The sequence below is a fragment of the Delphinus delphis genome, chromosome 6 (genome assembly GCF_949987515.2).
Source record: "Delphinus delphis chromosome 6, mDelDel1.2, whole genome shotgun sequence".
Lineage (NCBI taxonomy): Eukaryota > Metazoa > Chordata > Mammalia > Artiodactyla > Delphinidae > Delphinus > Delphinus delphis.
In genome coordinates this window covers 106,236,187-106,257,318 of record NC_082688.1, presented here as the reverse complement: position 1 = coordinate 106,257,318, position 21,132 = coordinate 106,236,187, and the positions used below count along the sequence as shown (strand labels likewise).

Below are 21,132 nucleotides of genomic sequence, written 5' to 3'. Positions count from 1 at the left end.
TGACAGTAATGCCGCCGTCAAATAAGTTATGTGGATTAAACGAAATGAGATTACACACGTAAAGTCCTTAGTAGAAACCTGGAACACAGAAGAATCTCCAAACATGAGAATGATGGTCATTTTTTTTAGTACCCAGAAGCATTGCAGAAAGAAAGTTTGGATTCTTCCTTCCTGGGCTGTTTTATAATCGCATCTCCCCAGCTGTTTACCATCGGATGAAGCTCACGTAGATCACCATCCTGAGATAACTCTGAGACAGTGATTCCCCAACCAAGCATAGTCATCAATTACTCTGATCCTTTCCCAAGGCACCAGGCTGGCCAGACAAGGATGCGGGAGTGGGATGAGGAGAAGGCCAGAAGCTCCTCTAGGGTCAAGGTTGTTTCCTTCCTACAAGATGGCACTTACAGGTGTGCCGTCTTCCTGGTTTCTCCACTGGCCTGGCAGAGACTGATTCAGAAGTGGGGCTGTTCTGAACCTCTGCACAGGAACAAAGCATGGCTGTGAAGAGGTGGTAGGGTCAAGGAGAAAGGTCATTCCAGGTTCACCTGGCAGGGCCTGGGGTGAGGGTTTGGTAGGCTGCTCCCAGAGGGAGCGAGCTTCCCAAAAGGAAGTAGAAATATAAGCAGAAATGAAGGAACCACTTATTGGAGATGCTAGAGAGGAGACTGAGTGGACGTTGCATTACATCACCTCTAAGGCCTTCCTGCTCTGTGAGTCTGTGACTTGCTGAGCGTTTGCATCCTTCCAGGACCTCCTCCCTCATCACTGGTGGGCCCGTCACTCTCAGTGGTTGCTGCAGTGCTCATTCTCACTCTAGCTCCCTCAGTTTGCCAGATCAAAATGATAACTTAAACATGTACCTGGAGAAGCTGAGAGTGGTGCAGATTAACTGGAGAGAATGCAGCCAGAGGGTAGACCAGCTCTCCAGGAACACGCTTTGTGCCTGGAAAGAACTGGGCACCAAAGGCAATTGCTGGGTACTCAGCCCCTGCTTCAGCCCCATCCTCCACACGCCCCACCATGTTCTGGGTTCCCAGAGGAGGGAAGGCCCTAGCCCATGCCACCAGGACCCTCTTACTCTGCCCTCTTGTTAGAAGTACTGTTGATTGCTCCAGACTGTTCCTTCTCCCTTTTCTCATTCTCAGGGAGACAGTGGGGCACCTATGGTCTGTACTATCTATGGAAACCAGAGGATCTTCCTAGTGGGTATCTTCAGTTGGGGCATAAGATCTGACTTCAGGGGGAGGAGGCCTGGTATGTTTGTGTCTGTGGCTCAATTTCTTCCGTGGATCCAGGAAGAGACAGAAAAGGAGGGGAAAGCCTATATCATCTCAGGAGCTCAGAGAAGTTCCCTGCCTCGTGTTCTGCAGTACCCCTTATGGTTAGGTTTGGGGTCTCAAATGCTGCTTACCACCATATTTACTGGTGATAAATCAGGTCACTAAGCTTTGGACCCACACTTTCTTCTCCTCCTCCTTCTCCCTTCTCCCTGCCCATCCTTACACAAGCATTTATGGAGCATCAACTATAGGTTAGCCCCTATGCTAGACCCTGGAAGATAGTCATGGACTCAGTTCTCCATGAGAACTAAAAAGAAACAATGGCCTTTGACAAGGAGGTCAAGAAGGCTTTAGGACAGCGTTGGAAAACCAACCTCGAGAAATCACTTCCTGTTTCTGGGCCTTGGTTTCTCTATCTATGAAGAAGGAGATTTGGTCAGATGAGTCCTAAGCTCTTTCATCACTCTGACATTCTGAATAACTTCTACTTTCTCTCATGGTACACAACACTACCTAGCTAACAACGGGCTTTAATACCATCAGCTCAGTGCTTAACGGGGACCCAAACACAGGGAGCTCCATTTCCCATTACAAATGCTTTAATCTCCTGGGCTATTCAGGAAAGAAAGTCTATGGTAGACTCAGGATCAGGGGTTTCTTGTCCTGTGTGGAGTTGAAAGTAGGGAGATTATGACTTGGGACTTAGAGACCACACGTTTCTTTCCCTCCCTTTAATAGATCCAAACAAGGTTAGGGTAATAAGGTGGCTTGGCCTCAACATCTGCCCTTTCGTACCCGTGGATAACTGAATGAGGGTCACTGTGGAGTGGCCGAAGCCATGACTCATCAAGTGAGAAAGGATAAAAATCCAAGGACAAGAAAGCAAGCAGGTCCTTTCACTGAGAGGAACCAGAACAGTTTATGTGGCCAGACTGAAATACAAAGGATATGAATTTGTTTTCAGAAAACTGTGAGGCAACTATTAAATACAGAATGGATAAGCAACAGGGTCCTAATGCATAGCAGAGGGAACTCTAGTCAACATCCTGTGATAAACCATAATGGAAAAGAATATGAAAAAGAATGCATATATCTGTATAACTAAATCACTCTGCTGTACAGCAGAGATTAATACAACACTGTAAGTCAACTATACTTTAATTAAAAAAAAGATTATGTCCCCATGTTAGATATTGACATTGTGTGGAGTGACTGGCAAGCCAGAATGAGAGAGGTATAGACTGTTATGAATCTGAAGCAATCTTCCTTTGGCAGCAGAGAAGTCCTATTTGTAAAACAATTCCTGCCGTGCCACAGAGTCCTAGTAAAGAGTGAGTACCTAGTCATGGGACACCAAGTAACTATGTGACCTGGAGCTGCCCTTTATCGCCCACCAAGTCACATGGTTTGACAGGCCACCAACACTCTAGCTTCTGATGGAAATTTAGAAATGGGCTCAAGCAAGTCTAAGTGAGTTGTATGAACGCATTGCCCCGCACGTCACCTACATCTGTTGCCACAAAGCTTCTCTCTTAGCTTATAAATTGACTTAACAAGAGGCCCTGTGCCAGCTGATGATAGAGGGAAAATCCTCAGTCCTGGTTCTGCTCAAGGTTAGCACTGCATGATGTGGTGCAGGGAAATACCTCTGCGGGCAGAGCTTTGAATGGTGCACTTGACCATCTCATTTCTATGAAGAAATAGGTGGTGTGAGGTAAGGCCTCTTGGGCAGCTATGAATAGGTTGGCTGGTTGGTCAAGGGCTTGGAAGGAGAAAGACTGGAAGATTGAAAATAAGAAGGTCTAGGGGAGAGGCATGTGGATGGACCTGAGAAGAGACCTCTGTGCTTTGCATCAATGCCCATTAGGAAGCATTCACTGCAGGGGAGGTTTGAAGCAATGAGGAAGATCAATACTCACAATGGTGGCCTGTGTAAGCCACAGTAAGAAATTGATCCTACCTCATGGCCTGCTATACATGGACACACATACACACGGAGCTAAAGTTTCAAGAAACATGTCCTTCCTTCCTTCCTTCCTACATGCTAATTACAACCCACTAAATTGATATTGTGACTCAATAATAGGATGTGAAATGAGTCATCATTCGAAAAATACTGACGGAAATCAATCCTACCCTTCACTTTACTTTAAGGATACTGAGCTCTACAGAAGGCAAGGTTTTGCTAAAGGTTATTAACAGATCCAGGACTAAAATTCATATTTCTGACTCTCAGATCAATTTATTTTCTGTGTTTTAGTAAACATCTATGAAGGCTAAAATTCAACAAATATCCTTTAAAATACACAGCTGAGCCTACAGGAAAGGAAATGTTTAGGGAACCAAAATGAAAACAGAAGTAAGAGTCCAGAGTCGTTATGCAGACTAAAAAGCCAACCAGAGGTATAAATCCTGACTCTTGGGTTTTACTGGTCATGTAGGGCAGTGGTCTCCAACCTTTTTGGCACCAGGGACTGGTTTTGTGGAAGACAAGTTTTCCACGGACAGGAGGGGGTATGGTTTTGGGATGATTCAACCGCGTTACATTTATTGTGCACTTTATTTCTATTATTACATTGTAACATATAATGAAATAATTATACATGGTAAGAGCAGTGAATCCCACGGGCACGAGCATGTTGCCTCACTTCTGTTGCATTATAACCAGCTGATCAGAAGTTGCGCCCAGTGGAAAACCATATGATGAGTAACTAGGCACTTAGTGGGGTGGCAGAAGCTTTGTGAGCAGGGAAGACACATCCATATACAGAATAAAGGCCTGTTTCTATGATGAACAATGACTGCTTACTCCACAAGGGAAGAAGTCAAGTGTTATCAACCTCCCACGAGATGGGTTATGTGTTACATCATCCTCAGCCTGCAGACGATGTGGCCACAACAGGGTCTTTCAAGGATGCTGAGACTCCTTATGGAAATGTACTTGTCAATGCCTCATTTAACATGGTGTCCTCAGGACTCATCTAAGGGATGGAGTTAGGGGGTGGGTGAAAAGGTCACACTTAATACATCCATTCTGACATTCCTATCCAAGATTTTGTGTTCCTTCTTTTATGTTCTACAGAAGAATCCCATTTAATGTAGGCCATTTATTTTTGTCCAGGGTTTTAGTCTGTCAACTAAACAAACAGAGCCATTTCTAGCTGCTCCGGATAATCCATCTGAACGCAGATTTTCTCTTAAGTGCACCCAAATTGATAAATGTGGCCAAATCACATTTTGCTTTATCCTTTGTTTAACTCCCTTAGAATCTCTTCTCCCACACGATCCTCCGGTGTCTACAAACATGCATGAGCAGAATGTCGCAGTTCTTCTAATGTGTATAATGTCTTCTGCCGGGTTGGATGAACTGATCCCCTATGAAGTCTATTGTGATGGCTCTATTTATGGTTCTGACTGCCCTGAGAGGTGGTAGGGATGGGTTATGGGGAGAATCAGCACCCCCTGGGAAAGTATTTCAGTTAAGTCATTACAAAGTCTTCATGGAAAAGGAGACTAGCCTTCCCAGAAAGGGGTAGAAGGGCTGCTTCTGATAGGAACGGAAGCTCAGTGGGATTTGAGGTTTTATTTTATATTTATTTTTGGCCGCACTGTGCAGCATGTGGGGATCTTAGTCCCCCGACCGGGGATTGAACCCGCACCCCCTGCCTTGGAAGGCAAAGTCCCAACCACTGGACCGCCAGGGAGGTCCCGGTATTTGAGGTTTTAAAGTACACTAATTCATCTTAATCCAGCCAAATACTCCATTGCCATTTTCTTGGTCACCTTCTTTTCCAATGAATCACCTTTCATGTAAGCACCTAAAGAAGTCATGAATTCAAGTTATGTTGTCATTCTGCTACCTGCAGGAAGACCTCTGGGCCTGATTTTTGATACAGTAGATGAGAGATTCTTTTAGGGCAGTTGTAGAAACTTCTCTGGGCCTTAGATGATGCCTTTGAGTTGAAAATGTAAAACTCCAATATTATTGTTGCTGTTTTTCTGGTAAACTTTCCATTGCATTTGGTGACAGCAGCCCTTGTACTTATCTCTTCCACCAGAAAGTTCTATTGCAAAAACCACTTGTTCTCCTTTAATAGGATTCCAAGAACGACAGGTAATAATTTGAGAGACTGTTTTGACACTGCATACCCTGGACTCCCAGAATCGCATTTTCCACCAGTGACGAGGTCATTACTGCCTTCAAATCAAATCAGGCCTGACAAGGAATCTTCAATTCCCATCTTTGCAGTTGTATTTCCCGAAACCACTTTCAATACCAAATAACTGTATCAGTCAGGATTCTATCAGGAAAATAGAAAATACTCTATGTGTCTCAAACTGAAAGGGATATAGTACATAGAGATGGATGCTTACAGAACCATTAAAAGGGTTTGAGTGCAAAGACCAGGAAAAACAGTTGCTTGCTTCCAGAAGCTCTGTAAGTCTCAGGAATCATAGGAACTCACTGCTAATGATCTTATTATTCTCTGCAGCATTAGAGTAACAATTTGCCTGAGGACATCCGAAGTTAATGGCAAAACCTCAGAACCGTCTTCTGCTGAAATCTGCATGCCTGTGTACAGTGCTAAGGGAAGACAATGTTTCTGTCTTCTGCCTCCTAAAACTCACCTGAGAATCTAAATTTGAAGCCTGTTGGGACTCTGAGAAACGTGACCAGCTTTCAGCATCTACAATTCTTAGGACAGTTTAGAAAGGCAGAGATGGGGCTACACATCAAGATACAATATCTGGCACACTGATAAGCTAAATGTGGAAAAGAGACGAGCAACCCCTCAAATAGTCCTATGAGAATTAAGCGAGATGACACCTGCAAAGTCCTAAGCACAGTATATTATATATGTGTAACTTAAGTGCTTGACATTTTAAGTTTTTGGTTGCTGAGTCATCCATTCTGAAAGACATCCATCCTGAATAAACATATTGCCAGCTGTACGACACGGCCACCAGCAGAACAGCCAGATAAGGAATCAGGCTGGTGAAGGTCCTCACCCATGAAGGTCTTTTCCAGAAAGCCCCGGGTAACCTACATAACTGCTTGAGTGACCTATTTCTTCCTTCCTGCACCCTAATTCCTGGTTGCGTGCTTTAAATTAGTCAATAAAGAATGAACTTGTGAGACCCTAGACACCCTACCTTCAACCCTAATAAAAGCAGATCCCCGGATCTGTTATCTCTCTTTCTCTCTCTCCCTGCAGCCTGGTTGTGTGGCCCCTCAGGTGTGCTGTGTGCCCTCCAGGACCTGTGAGTAATAAATCTTGTTCTTCAAAGTTCCCTGATGGTTTTTGCTGAAGCACATCCTGCAATCCTAATACGAACCACAAAGGCTGGTCGCGCCACACACTGGGGGAGATATCCGCGGGGGCTGGCTGCAAGTAATATGGTCTGGACGAGTGCCACCAGCGTTCCTAGCTGACAGCCTGGCTATCAATAGGCTGAGACCAACACATCACCAGGAAAAGCCTTACTGGGCAGCTGGCTATCTTTACCCGTCCTGAAATAAGAATGGCTCACAGCTTTCAATCCTATTCTCTGGGAGGGAGCAGGAGACGATGCTGCGCAGTAATTTTCCATTTGTCCCCGTTTTACCACTACAAATGCACTGGCTGTCCTTCCCTGAGTCCCGGGAGGCTGGTTCCTCAGGACTGGTCACCTGGGGGATCCTGAACGTCACGTGGCTTGCCCCGGGCAATGGGAGGCACTGGCAGGCACGAGGTAGGAAGGGAAGGGGTTGGGGTATTTCTTCCCTGTCCCTTCTGGTTGGGGCCACTGGGCTGCCAGTGGCAGGGTCCCTCCTTGACCCAGTTCCTGCCAGGATCTCTCCTCCGTACCTGCCGTTCTTACTGGATTCCAGCAACTAGACTTTCTGTCCTTGTCCCTGTGGCTGAAGGCTGTGGCCAGTCTCTGAAATGCCCTCCTGCATGGGGACACTTTACGATTGACGCCCACAGCTCTCTGTCCCTTCATGAAAGTAGCTTCATTTCAACTTTCTGAGTGGAATTCGACTTCCTTCTGGGACCCTCTCGAATCCCTCTGCTCAGGGCCATCTCCCTAAACACCCCAGCCCTGAGGGTTTGGAGCCATCAGCCTCCTTGTTTCCACCTCAGTGGGCTGGATGGAAATTCAGAAAGTCACGACAGGGCTCAGCACAAGGTCAGGCCATGGATTCATGCTGGACTCAAAGACTAGACCCACCCGCCCTTCCTGGCAGATGTGAGGACTCCATCCCCATGAGCCACCGGGCCGTCAGCAGTTCCCTTACTGGGGACACAAGTCCAAGGTCCCACCGCGCACCCCTGTCCAAAATGGAATCAGTGAACCTGGGTCGCGTCTCTGCTGCCTTGCGCTCAGATACCCCGAGCAGCCTGTACCAGGAAAGAAATAGGGCACAGCTGAAATCCAAAAGGGAAAGGAAACGGGCTAAGATCCATGGGGAACAATGACGAGTTCTTCATCCGTCTCCTGCCCCAAATAGCTCCGCTCTCCTCCCCCACTGGTGTTTACATGTGTTCCTTGCCTGGCAGCAGATGCCACCAGGCCTTAAACTGGGTCACAGAGGGCGGTGAGGAACCGACCAGGCCCTCAGGCCACGTCTTCCCCTGCCCTCACTCCCCAGAGGCTCCAGCCTGGAGCGGCAGAGCCCGGACCCCAGGTGGCCCCTGCCCTCCAGGCATCCTGGCGGGGTCCCTGCTGCCCAGAGCCGCAGCCGACGAGGGGGTCCTCTGTCCAGCCTGTGAGGGGGCAGAGGGGTCGGCACTGGCTGCTGCTGCAGCCTCCCCGCCCCCTCCTGCCCCGCCATCCCCTCTCACTGCAGCCAGGCGCCAATCCCCTCAGGGACCCCAGCCTCCCCAGGGCAGCCGGGGAGCCACACGGCCCTGCTGCTTCCCCTGGAAACAGGGTGGCTTCACACAGACCCACAGGGCCCAAACCTGGGCTCCCGACACCCACGGGGGCAGAGGTGGTGTAGAGGGTAAAGCATAACTTACAGTCAGAACCAAACCCAATCAAACCCAACCCGGATTTCAGACCCCAGCGCCCTGGGGCACACGAAGGGAGAAGGTTGCCCAGGATAACCCAGCAGGGAAGTGGCCGAGCCCGGGCCCCAAGGACCGCTGCGCACCCCCAGCCACGTGTCTGCCCCTCCCATCCTGACCTCCTGGCCCTCCTCCTTCCCGGGATCCCTGCGCTTCGGGTTCTCATGGCGCCTTTCCCTCCACAGGTTCTGTCAGAGCATGGCTTTGGCCTGATCACCACCGACATCCGGGAGGGACAGACTTTCTACTACGCAGAGGATTACCACCAGCAGTACCCGAGCAAGATCCCCAACGGGTACTGCAGCCTCGTCCTCAGGGGCACCGGAGTGTCCTGCCCATGGAGTATTTATTATGGACCCAGAATTCACATGTTGGAACCCTGTCCCCCAGTGTGTCTGTATTTGTTGATGGGGCCACTAAGGAAGAAATTAAGGTTAAATGAGGTCACAAGGGTGGGGCCCTGATCCTATAGAATTAGTGTCCTTACAAGAAGGCATAGCAGAGTGGTCTCTCTCCATCCATGAGCCTGTACTGAGGCCGTAAGAGGACACAGTGAAAAGGCAGTGTTCTGCAAACAGGGAAGAGAGCCCTCGCCAGGAACTGGGTAGGCTGTCACCTTGATCTTGGACTTTCAGCCTCCAGAACTGTGAGAAAATAAATTTTTGTTGTGTAAGCCAGCAGTCTATGGTATTTTGTTATGGCAGCCTGAGCAGACTAAGCCAGAATTAAAATGGAATCTCTCCCCACGTGGTCAGCCCTTGAGATCACAACAAAAACACTTTCAATAAAGCAGGCAATTCTTTTGTGGTTCACAGTGGCTTTTTGAAGTGCACAAAGGCATTTTTAAAAAGTCTGGTTTTTGACATATAATTTAAATTTAGTAAATTACCTTTTTTAAGGGGTATGGTTCCATGAATTCTGACAAGTGCAAGATGGCTATGTAACCACCACCACAGTCAAGACACAGAACTTTTCACCACCGCAGAAAGTTCCGCGGTGCCCCTTGGAACTCACCCCCTTCCCCAAGTCCCAGCCCCTGGTGACAACTGATGTGCTACCTCTGCCTGTCTGTGCATCATACTGAAGGTAGCAGTTATCCAGCTCCTTCAACTCAGCAGAAGGCACTGGAGGTTCATGGTTATAGCATGTGGTCTGCAGTCAGTGGTCTGCTCCTTTCTATTGCAGAGGACTATTGCTGTTGTCTGGATGGATCACCGGCTATCCACTCAACTGACAGACATGTAGGGTGTTAGTTTTTAGTACTTATGGATAAAAACACCATAAACATTGTGTACGGGTCTTGGTGTGGACATGTGTCTTCATGCAATGGTATTTTGATAAAAATGTGAATTCATGCACATACGTGCTGGGAGATTTGGGGATTCTTTGGGATCTGAATGAAGATCATGCATATGCTGTGTTATCCTGTTCAGAACTCTGGGGCCAGCCATGGAAGCCACGTGGTTAAGCCTGGTGACCTTGGGAATTCTTTATCTATGCCCTGTTCCACCTCATATGAACATGTGCCCTCCAGGGCCCCAAAGTTTGTAAACACTTATAGCTGCAATGAAATGTTTGTATCTGCTGAGCTCAAATTCGTGTTGTTTTCTAGAGAACAGAGATAAGGAGGCTGTGTCTCCCATTTCAGGCCCCCTCCTGGCAGAGAAAAGATATGTTAGGTTGATGAATTCTAATGCTTTGCTTATAGCTATGAGATGGATAGTAAATGCTTGTTATGTTAAAACTCCACATCGAATAACATGAACTAACTTCCTAATATTTCATCTGCTGTTCGCTTATTCTGATAGGATATCCCCAAGAGCTTTAAAAATAAATTGTAAAACCTTAAAAAAGCTAGGAAAAGAAAAAGTCCCATAGTCATTTTCCCTAAAATGGAAGTCCATTATGCATAGAATTCTGGAAAACATTTACACCTACAGCTCTTGCCAATCTTTAGTAATAATACTTGTTCTCCACACACCTGTCGCGTTCATGGTGATTTCTCATGAGAATATATCTGTGGCTGTATAGTGGGGAAGACTGTATTCAGAGTCGAACTTTATTTAATAAATTGGCCTGTCTACTGCTCAATCTTGCACATTATTCCAACTCAACATATTAGTCTGAACTATTCGAATTTGCCAGTATTAGACCACTTTTGAGCTACTAAACCAGCAACTCTATATGGTTTAACTTAAAACTTCCTACGGTTCCCATACCTTTGCACACATTTTCTGCCCATCTAGAATGCTGTATTAGTTCCTTAGGGCTGCCATAACAAAGTGCCACAAACTGGGTCGTTCAGAACAACAGAAACTTATTGTCTGGAGTTCTGCAGGCCAGAAGTCCAAAATCAAGGTGTTGGCAGGGTCGTGCCCCCTCGGAAGGGAGGGATCTGTTCTAGACCTCTCTCCCAGCTTCTGGCAGCTCCTTGCCTTGTGTCAGCATAACTCCCATCTCCACATGGCGCTCTCCCTGTGTGGGTTTATGTATCCAAATTTTCCCTTCTTGTAAGGACGCCAGTCATAATGGATTAGGGGCCAACCCTGCTCCATATGACCTCATCTTAATTAATTACATCAGCAATGACCCTGTTTCCAAATAAGGTCATATTTTGAGGTACTAGAGGTTAAGACTTCAACAGATGAATTTGGGGAGGACACCATTCAACCCATAACATACGTCTTCTGGCCCTTCCCTAACATCATCTCTCTCAGTAGATTGACTCAGCCCAGACAGGGCTTATTTCTTCCTCTAGAGAATCTTCCCTGGTGGCCTCTTTCCCCACCCACCACACACCTGTGCTCCCCCCACACTGGGTTGGGTGCCCCTCTACAGCTCCCAGTGATACACTTGTCCCAGTGTATTAAGGTGGTGTCTCTGCTCACATGTCTCTCCCAGATTCTAGGAGATGGAGAACAAATATTGTTTATCTTTGCATCATTCTCCAAGCCTGGCGTATAGAAAATGCTCTGTAAAGTGCTAGGTCACCTAGTGGACGAACAAATGAATGAAATATATGAACAAAAGCCACCCTGCAGCCCATCTATGCATGGGTTTTGTATTTTATGCACGTCTTATTCATAGAAACGGCTGGTCAATGTGCCTTCCTTTTCTGGAAGACATGAAATTGGTAGAGAATTAAAATCGTGGGCTTGGTATTTGCCAGGTCCTAGATACATGCACTATCTCACTAATCCAACAATATATTGATGTAAGTATTATGACTATCCCCATTTTACAGATGAGTAATCTGAGGCTCAAAGTTCAGGTCCCACTGGTGATGTGAGCTCTCTGCTGTAGGATTCTGAGTCTGTGCTTGCTCCGCTGTATCACCTGACTTGTTTGGACCAGCAGCCTCAGGTCCCTTCTCCTGAGGAAGGCCTTCAACTCTTTTTTTCCCTGATGCATTAGTGAGTCTGAGATGCCCTGATTTGCAGAAGCCCGTCTGGTGTGAGGTCCTCCCGCTCCACTGCCTCTGCCCCTGCTTCCACACGGCCCTCCACATCCCAGAGGGTTGGCTCATGGAATCATCAGGCCCTGGTCCAGGATGCCTCCTGGCTGCCTTGTCTGGACTGTGCTGGCTCCACCCAGTGCCCTATTGTGACCTGGGCATCAGGCTGGGCTGTGAGACTGCAGACACGGAGAGTGAGGCCCTGACTCGTCTTCCTGAATTGGATATGCGCAGTCTCACCTGAAGCTCCTCCATCGACTTGAGTAAAGACCAGGGCCAATGACAGGACGGAGGGATGGACGAGCGGTGCTTCTGCTGCCAGTCACCCTGCTGCTGCCCTGGTCACACGGCGGCCTGGCACGTAGGTCTCTCATGGTGTTCTTGGGTCTGTGCCTCTCCGGGGCTCTCTCTCCTCGGCGGCCAGGAGAATCACTTGGGGAGCTTGTTCAAAAGGTCAAGCTCTAGGATGCCAATTCTGTAGTACTGGGTGGGATCTGAGGAACTGCACTTTTAGTAAGGCCCCTCCAGTGAATCTGATGCTGGGGCCCCTGGACCAGACTTTCAGACTATTGCTCCCCACACACTCCCAACTTTAAAGGTACATGTGGAGAAGCCGTGTCTGCGTCTGTATGTGTGTGTATTTAACATCTATGTTAGGTACCAGAGTTTTCCAGAGTGAAGGGCCAATGTAAGTAAACCGTTTGAGAGGGGTAACTAGCTGTCCATCTGGAGATGCGACCTAGCCACGTCCTGCAGCTTTAAGGCCCTGTGTGATCAGGAAAAGGAATTTCTCGGCTGCTTTCTCCTTGAAAACATCCTGAAGGATCATGTGGAGCCTAACTGGTCTAATGCAAAACACAAATAATAGAACTGTAATGACGGCAGCGTCTTAATACCCACTATGGATTCATCTCCCTGAGTCCGGAGAATTTATGGAGCCTCGTGCTATGCTGTCAGTTTGCTGGTTGACAGATATCAAACCTCTATCACGTGCTGGGAGCTGTTTTAGGAGAGAGATGTTTTATATCAGAGAATGACACACTCAATTCCTACCCTTAAGCAGTTTTGCTATCTAGTGAGGGGAGGGAAGTATTAAACATAGAAATGAATAAATAAATAAGTTAATTCCAGCTCCTGTTAAATGGTATGAAGCAGATGAAACAGGCTAATGCGATGGGAGGTCTGCAGGTGGGAGGTGAGACTGTTCTAAGAGGTGGTCATGGAAAGCCTTCCTGAGATGGCAAGACTTGGGCTGAGACCCATCTGATGAGAAGGAGACGTATTTCCAAGCAGAAGTGACAGCAAGTGCAAAGGCCCTGAGACTGAGTGAGCGGGGTATGTTTTAGAGGCAGAGAGACCAGTGAAGTTGGGGCAGAGTGAATGGGAAGGGGCCACTGGAGAAAGACGGGCTCGTAAAGGCCCAGTGAGGACTTTGGATTTTATTCTGGTCACAGTGGGAAGCCTTCAGAGAGTGAGAAATGAGAGGTGCTTGAGAAAACATTCTGGCTGCTTCAGAGGATAGACTGTGTAGGAGTGGGGATGCAAGAGTGGAAGGAGGGGGACGAGTTAGTGGGCAGGACAGGACGACGGCCTGGATGCGTTTATAGCAGGGGGGATGGAGAGGATGGCTGGTGAAGGACATTGTTTGGTAAAGTTGATGGGACTGACCGATGCACTGCTCGTGGGGAGTGAGGGAAAGAGGAGACGTCAAGGATAACTCTTGCCTAAGCAAACAGACGGGTGTGGTACCATCCACAGAACTGTGGAAGGCTTACAAGAAAGATGTGGAGTGGGGTCAGGTTCCATAGTTCAGTTTGGGCCACGTCAAGTTTGAGGCACCTCTTAGACGTTCTTGTGAGATACTGAGTAGGGCAGTTGGTTAATGGGTTGGCAGCTCAGTGGAGAGGCCTGAGAGGGTAAACGTGAAAGCATCTGTATAAAGATGATATTTGAAGTCTGGCTAGGATGAGATACTCTAGCCAAAGTGCATAGAGAAAGAAGTGGTCTGAGGATTAAGCCGTGGGTTTTGGAAGAAGAGGTGGATTTGGCAGAAAAGTATGAGAAGGAATGGCCACTGATGCAGGAAGACGACCAGCAGGTACATCCTCCCACTGAAATGTTGCCCAGAGATGACCCCAGATTGAACCAAAAGTCTTGGGCAAACCTCAGACTTCTCTCTCCTTGGTCCAAACTAGAATGAAACCAAATGTCATGCCTCTAAATCAATGTGACATGAAAAAATAGGCATTAGATTGTGTTAATACTTATCTTTGTATTAAAGATGAGGACATTGAGGCTCAGAGAGGTTAAATCAGTGGCTCCAAGTCACACAGCTAGCCAATGGAGCCGACTCAGAACTTCTGACTCCAAATCTCACTCCTTCCCTCTTCACCAGGCACCCTGCCAGCTAGGAATTTTCCAGGCTAAAACCAGTGCCATCTGCAGACTTGAGTTGTTTCTCCAATCATGCTTCTCTTTTTCTCATGGTGACCAATATATCGAAAGGGTCTTTTGGGGCAAAAAGAATTTCTGAGACACCCTGATGGTGCAGGCAAAGAGAAGACACTCAACTAAAAAGCTGAGATGAGACCTCCCTATCTTAATTTGTTTGGTCACATCTCTGGGTCTGGATCAACCAGTCACTTGGCAAAAATCTACAGTCTGCAGTGATTTCACTGCAGTGGGATTTGCAAGGGAAGATTTCTGAACTCCCTCACCAGGAGTTTGATCTGGAGTGCTGGCGGACCTAAGACTTCATTTGGTTTTTTATCTACAGACTATATATATAAACCCCTTAGACTCCCAGGAACTCTCCTAAGATTCACAACCATGGGTCTCTTATTTTTCCAGGCCAGCCCCAATTCTAATTTTCAACAAAGTTGAGCCATTGAGCATGTAAAAATATAGAAGAACTTTTGGACTTGCATAAGACTTTTCATGTAAATACATTCACGTTTCAGTCTGCATGACCACTGGCAGCCTGACATCAATATCAATACAGCATTTAAACTGTTGTACTGAAAATCACATACCTCTTAAGGAAAAATTCAGAATAAGGAAGCTAAAGTTTGCTTCAATGTTTATATGTAAGAATTTTAAGAAAAATAGTTATTTATTTATTTATTTTTTGCGGTACGGGGGCCTCTCACTGTTGTGGCCTCTCCCGTTGCGGAGCACAGGCTCCAGACGCGCAGGCTCAGCGGCCATGGCTCACGGGCCCAGCCGCTCCGCGGCATGTGGGATCCTCCCGGACTGGGGCACGAACCCGCGTCCCTTGCATCGGCAGGCGGACTCCCAACCACTGCGCCACCAGGGAAGCCCCTTATGTTTTATATTAATGTAATTTAAGTAAAAATGTTTCCCCCTCGTCATTTTAAACTGTAAAAGTAGAGTATTTTAGAACTGGGAAAAACCTTAGAGATGATTTTATTGAGTCCCCTCATTTTAAGGTGAGAAAATTGAAGAACCTAGAGGTAGCCTATTCCACTATAGAGAACTCTATGAAGTGCATTTTTATATTGAAAAATATACAAATTCCCCGGGCTCCCAGGGACTCCCCTAAATTAACCACAGGCCCCAGATTGTCCAGGTCACCCTCAGTTCTGTGTAATGTCCAACAAAGTGTAATGTAACGATATGGCAGAATTTTTATACTGTAAGATCTTTTCATGCCAACATATGGTTTTCACCCACTGACACTGGATCTGAGCAAGTCTGATACCACGTCTTTAAGAAAACCCTGCAGGAGTCTGAAGCCCCGTCCTTTTATGTTCCCTATAATGAGGCTTCCCAACATGCTAGTTACTCACCTCTGAACATGCTCCATTTGTTAATGCTATTCTTACACCTCAAGGCCCCAGACCAACGACCGTCAAATGCTACCGTCCAGGAAGTGGAGTGCTTATCGGTCAGGTCATCTCATCAGCATCTTGTGGTTGATATTTTCATATGAAAAACTTCCAAGTCAAAGCTCCTCTCACAACCTCGAGTTTGGGATCTATTATTTTTTTTGACTGGAGTTGCAAGACTTTATTTCTAGTCCTTGTTGAGTTCAGTATTGACGGTTCATGCCCAGGACTCAGATGTGATCAGATAGTTTTCAATCTCTATTCTGTAATCTATTAAATATCACTTCTTGCTCAGTTTTGTGTCATGATGATGCACTTTTTTCCCCAAGTGTCAGACGACTTTTTACCCATTTAAGTTTTAAAGGCATCTGTTAGTACCAGCTTGGCCTGGTATCCTACTGCCGCTCCGACACCTCCGAACCGTCAGCAGAAAATGCCAACAGATCTTGCTTTCTCTTTTGTGTTGAACATCTTGTTCTACACAGAGGGTGGCAGGCTGCCACTGCCCACCAATCAGATAGCTCCAGGTGAAACCTTCCCACCTCACTCAGAAAGCCTCCCTTCCGGGATACAGTCAGTGATCAAGGCTTTAGATGTAATATCTCAGCCAGTTTGATGTTCGCCCTAGAGAGAAATCATCCAAACCCCATACCAACATTTTAGCCAAATAAGATTCTCAAAGAATTGAGTGGATGATTTGCCGAAATATAGACATACCATGCAAGCTACGAGCAAGATGAATAAACAACTGGGCTTTAGAACCAGACATACCTGCCCGAAAAATCCCCATCTGTCTCTTGTAAGCTGAATCGTCTTCAGCAATCACGTGATCTCTCCAAGACTGTTTCTTCGTCTGTGAAATGGGGATAATAAACCACAGCTCAGAGGTTTGCTGGCATTATTAAGTGTCTCTCACACACAGTACAGAGGCTGACTCATGGTAGGTGCTCAGTAAGCGGCTCTCATTATGGAGCAAAAGATTAATATATGGGGCTTTTAAATTATTAAGCCAATTTGACTACTAATCACTGGTAATTCTGTTTAAATATTCATAAACTATTATTTTAATTAAGTATTTAAAAAATTTTCCAGAGATCCAGCATTGTTTTCTTGTATATTAAGTCCAAGATTCCCTTGTTGGCTCTGAAAATTCAACCTTTTCATCTGAGGTTGGGCTGCAGGTTCCTTACAATGTGTGGTCTTCCTTGACAGGAGCAATGGGAATCCCTCACAGAGATTACAGTTTAATGGGGGAAGTAGACTTTAACAGTTTCACAAATGCTTCAGCACTGTTGCTAGTGTCCTGAGGGGAAGGTGGGGTGTTGAGTAAGAAAGTTATACTGAGGGTAGCTGGTGTAATCTTAAAAGGCAAGGAAGGAGCTAAGATTTGAGGGATACACAGGAGTTACACAGGCAAAGAGGAGCAAGACAGATGAGGGAGGAGCCTGTCTTTCTGGCAGGAGCATGGGGAAGAGCCCCGAGATGGGAAGAAGCAGAGCACTTCCGGGGAGCTGAAGGGCCCGGGAAGTCGGAGGAGAGAAACCCAAAGGCAGAGATGAGAGGCAGCAGTGGTGGTGACTGGTGGTGGTGCCGATGTGCAATGGCGGCGGTAAAACGTGTAGTGCTGAGTGGTGTGGTTGATGGTGACGTGTGGTGGGGACATACATGGTGGCGAGGCTGTGTGGTGATGAGGTTGTTGGCTATATGGTGTGTGGTGATGGTACCATGTGTGCCGTAGAGACGGTTTGAATAGATATACCTCTCAAATGAGACTCTTCTGTGAAATATCATGAATGTCATGGACTTTTCTCCCCAGGTATAAGTATGGTTAACACTTAGGCAGTTTGCCCAGTGGTTATGAGAACAGACTCCAGAGACAGACTGCCTAAGTTCAAATCTCAGCTTAGTCATTTATTAGCTGTTGGTCTTGGCCAGTTGTCCTAACCTTAAACTTGCCTTTGTTGTCTACCCTTTAAAATGAGATGATGATAATTTCAACTATCTTGTGAGGTTTTTATGAGAATTAATTAATTTAGAACAGAATGGTGCCTGGCAAGTAGTAAGCAGTCAACATTTTAGATTTTATGATGTTTATTGTTCCCCATTACTCAAATGATGTTGGAAACCCACTAGAAGCTGTCAAAACAATCCTATCACATAGGAAATGCCAAAATTTAAATTTCTCTCAAGGTGCAACTGGGATGATCTTTAGAATTAAAATTGGGTGAAACACGGTGGTGTGCAGAAATCACAACAGAAAATGCAGGAATCAGTTGGGAAAGGAGGGGCTGGTCAATTTCCCTTGGGCTTCCCTACTAGGGTGCAAGAGCAAGATCCGGCCCCAGGGCTTGTGGCTGTGTGCCCTTCCTCACAGGCCCTCAGACGGAGACCCTTCCAGGAGACCCTTCCAAGAAGCACAGCTACGGTGAAGGCACCCAAAAGCACAATCTCGTAATTGTCGTGCCCTTGGTAGGTGTGCAGGGTATTGTTTTTGTTTGACGGATCTCCCACCTGGTAGTAAACTGGCTGAGTCACTGCTGTCTGTGTGCTGGGGGGTGAGAAAGGGGCATCATACTTAAGTGTCTTCCAAGCCAACCAACCTTGACTGTTGGGCGCTGGGTCTCTCCTCCCTCTTCCTTCTTTCTGCTCTTAGTGAAATGTGGCCAAAGAATAAACAGTTCTGAGAAGTCAGAAGCTTTGGATATCATAGGCGGGGTGCCTGCAGACGTTGTAGATTTCCCATGGCAGACGCGTATCCTTGACGGTGGGAATCATCTCCGTGGAGGATCGATCCTCAGTGTGTGGTGGATTCTAACTGCAGCCCATTGCTTCAAAAACAAAAATAAGTAAGTGTTGCAGATAGAATTTTTTTTCATACCAGTGTGGTAGAATATTTGCCCCGACATGCCTATTATTCACGTTCATCAGCCAGAAAACAAAATACCAGGAGGTAGACACCTGTGTTAAATATCACACTTTGCAGGTGGAAAGAAACCGTTCTCCTCCTAGGGTGTTGCATGGCTGGCTGTGTGGGACCTACATTGCAGAGCAAATGTTCCTTGGGCTTCTCAGCATTTTGCCAGGTGCGTGTAGTCCTGGTCCAAACCCCTAGAGAGTCCCTTCCTAAGCATTTGCTCTCACTCAGGGAGAGAGTGGGCTGACAGAGATCATGGAGTTGGGGAAATCATAGAAGGATTAGGCCCTGAGGGCAGGGTGCCAGGCCTGGCTGCATGGCAGAAGGTGCTGTCTGAGTCCCAGTCTACAAAATATTTTTGCAAAACTTCCAAGGTGTCTGTGATAGAGCCAGTCAGCTTTTCTTGCAAATCAAGTCCCTCAATTACTTATGCCATAGTATGGCTTCCCAGACATTTGTTGATGAAATTTACAAGTGAATTTGCCCAAGCAAAGAGCTGTCAGGGCAAGAGCTGGTTGGCCAGAGGGCAGGCTAGGCACTCAGGTCAGGCTCCTCCCCGCTGGCTCCGTGTCAGGTGCAGAGCCGCAGATGCTCTCAGGATCACAGTCTCACACGAGTGCAGGTATTTTCTCCTAAGGCTCACCTTTCACCCTCCCACCACTTACCTATTTTCTCTTTCTTTTGTTTTGGAATAAGATCTACCTTGGAGGTCGTACATGGTAAAGGAAATCTTGACACCGAAAACCTGACAAAGATAAAAGTGGACAAGCTAATTACTCACTATTATTTTGACAGCTGGTTCTACATTAATGACATCGCTTTGCTGTTGCTCAAATCCCCACCGAACCTGGGTGTCAAGAAGGTACCTATCTGCCTTTCAGAGGTCACTGACACAGAGAGATGGAGAAACTGCTGGGAGACTGGATGGGGCACTACTAGTAAGTTACTATAGCCCAACGGGGAGGTGGGGTGGCACCTTGGCTGAGGTTTGCAATGAGAAGCAAAGTCTGGAGGCTCTGCTGGCCTCAGGAGGTCAGCCTCGTGGACCTGGGCGCTTCCGGTTCTCAATTAAGGTCCCACGATGACCCTTCTGCTCAGTCCACATGGGAGCCATCCTCCCTGAGCGCATGTAGCAAGTTTTAGGTCCATGTTGTGAAACAGGAACCCTAAACAGGGCCTCAGGGAAAACCCAGGCAGAGGTGTCCAGAGGCTTCAGGGTGGCTTGGAGGAATGTGGAGGGACATACCAATGGGAAAAGGGGCTGGGCTCTGGGAAGTCCACGCCAATGTCAGCCAGAGCAGCTCCGTTCCAACTGATGGTGCCAGTTGTGCCCCGTGATAAAGGGCTCTGTGGCTAAAATCTCTGAAAGCCATAGGTCCAGGCCAAGGAGGAGGGGATAAACCGAATGTAAATTTGTCCTTCTAGATTTAACCTGTAACCTACTCCTGCCAGTTTGCCCAGCCAACCCACAAAATGGGGTCCTTTTGTCTTCCTTCTTGGTGAATGTGACTTTCCCCATAATCAACAGAGCAGGAAAGATCATATTCCACTCAGTACTGCTCTTCCAAGGAGGCACCCAAATGGCTCTACGTGGATTCCCACGTGGTCCCAAAACTCAGAGCTGTGTCAGATTCCTCCTTGGGAATTGCCCTTAGAAGCTTTTCAATAGCTTCGCAAACAAGGCCACCTTCTTAACTTAGAGTTCCCCATGCTTCATTTACCTCATTTTCTTTGAAACTCCTCTATGATTCAGGCAGTGTTGTAGGCTCCGGGGAGTCAGCAACATACAAAGAGGAACACATCCCCATCTTCGGAAGTGGACATTCTAGGAGTTGGGCTCAGCTAGAGCCCACAGGCAGTGAACTCCTCAAGGACCCCGACACAAGCTTCAAGCCCATCTTTTTGTGCCGTGGGTCCCAGGACAGAACTTGTCATCGTGGGTTCTCTTTACATCCTCATGGATTTGAATGAAACTCCTTTTTAGGACCCTTGCTGGAACCTGGCACCCTTGGCAGGGTGAGAAAATGGTTCACTGAGGCTGAAATCCAGTAGAGACCCAGTCCTAGGAGCTCTTGATTCAGAGAGGGTGGGCTCAAGAGTCTCCCGGACACCCCTCCTACCCCCTCCTCACCCAGTCCAAATCTGGGTCATTGCCGGGGCCACAGAGCAGTTCCCTTGTTGTTGAGGTGAAAAGACATGATGTGGGTGGGTCCTCCAAAGGGACCACGCTGAGCTCAGGGTTCTTTCCCCATCTGCTGCTTCTTTGGGTCAGTTCCTAAGCGAAGTATGGAAACAGTGCTCTGGAAAGTCAACATCCAGCTGATCGACTGGGAAACATGCTTCCCCACGACGCCTCTGCTCACCACGAGCATGCTGTGCGCCGGGGACCTTCAAGGTGGGAAGGACACCTGCAAGGTAACATAGCTTCTCCATGGCCTGGAGAGGGGCTGACCCAGAAAGCTGGCCAGCAGTGCCAGGCTACCTGGCTGCCTTCTTTCTCCTCTGGATAGGAGGTGGATTAAAATAACAGAAACGTGGGCTTCCCTGGTGGCGCAGTGGTCGAGAGTCCGCCTGCCGATGC

The 21,132-nt window shown here is 47.3% G+C and overlaps 1 protein-coding gene across 1 annotated transcript in view; it reads right to left on the bottom strand.

The window, feature by feature from the left end:
* PRSS55 (serine protease 55) overlaps positions 1 to 20,778 on the bottom strand; it is a 55,935-nt gene extending 35,157 nt beyond the window's left edge. Inside the window, exons 1-4 of the mRNA XM_060013613.1 lie at positions 20,273 to 20,778; positions 19,217 to 19,296; positions 18,238 to 18,465; positions 16,409 to 16,490 (exon numbers count right to left, since the gene is read on the bottom strand). Coding sequence (XP_059869596.1) covers positions 16,409 to 16,490; positions 18,238 to 18,345 — 190 coding nt within the window. The 5' untranslated portion in view covers positions 18,346 to 18,465; positions 19,217 to 19,296; positions 20,273 to 20,778. The remainder of the gene's footprint in view (positions 1 to 16,408; positions 16,491 to 18,237; positions 18,466 to 19,216; positions 19,297 to 20,272) is intronic.
* Positions 20,779 to 21,132: the final 354 nt, after the last annotated feature.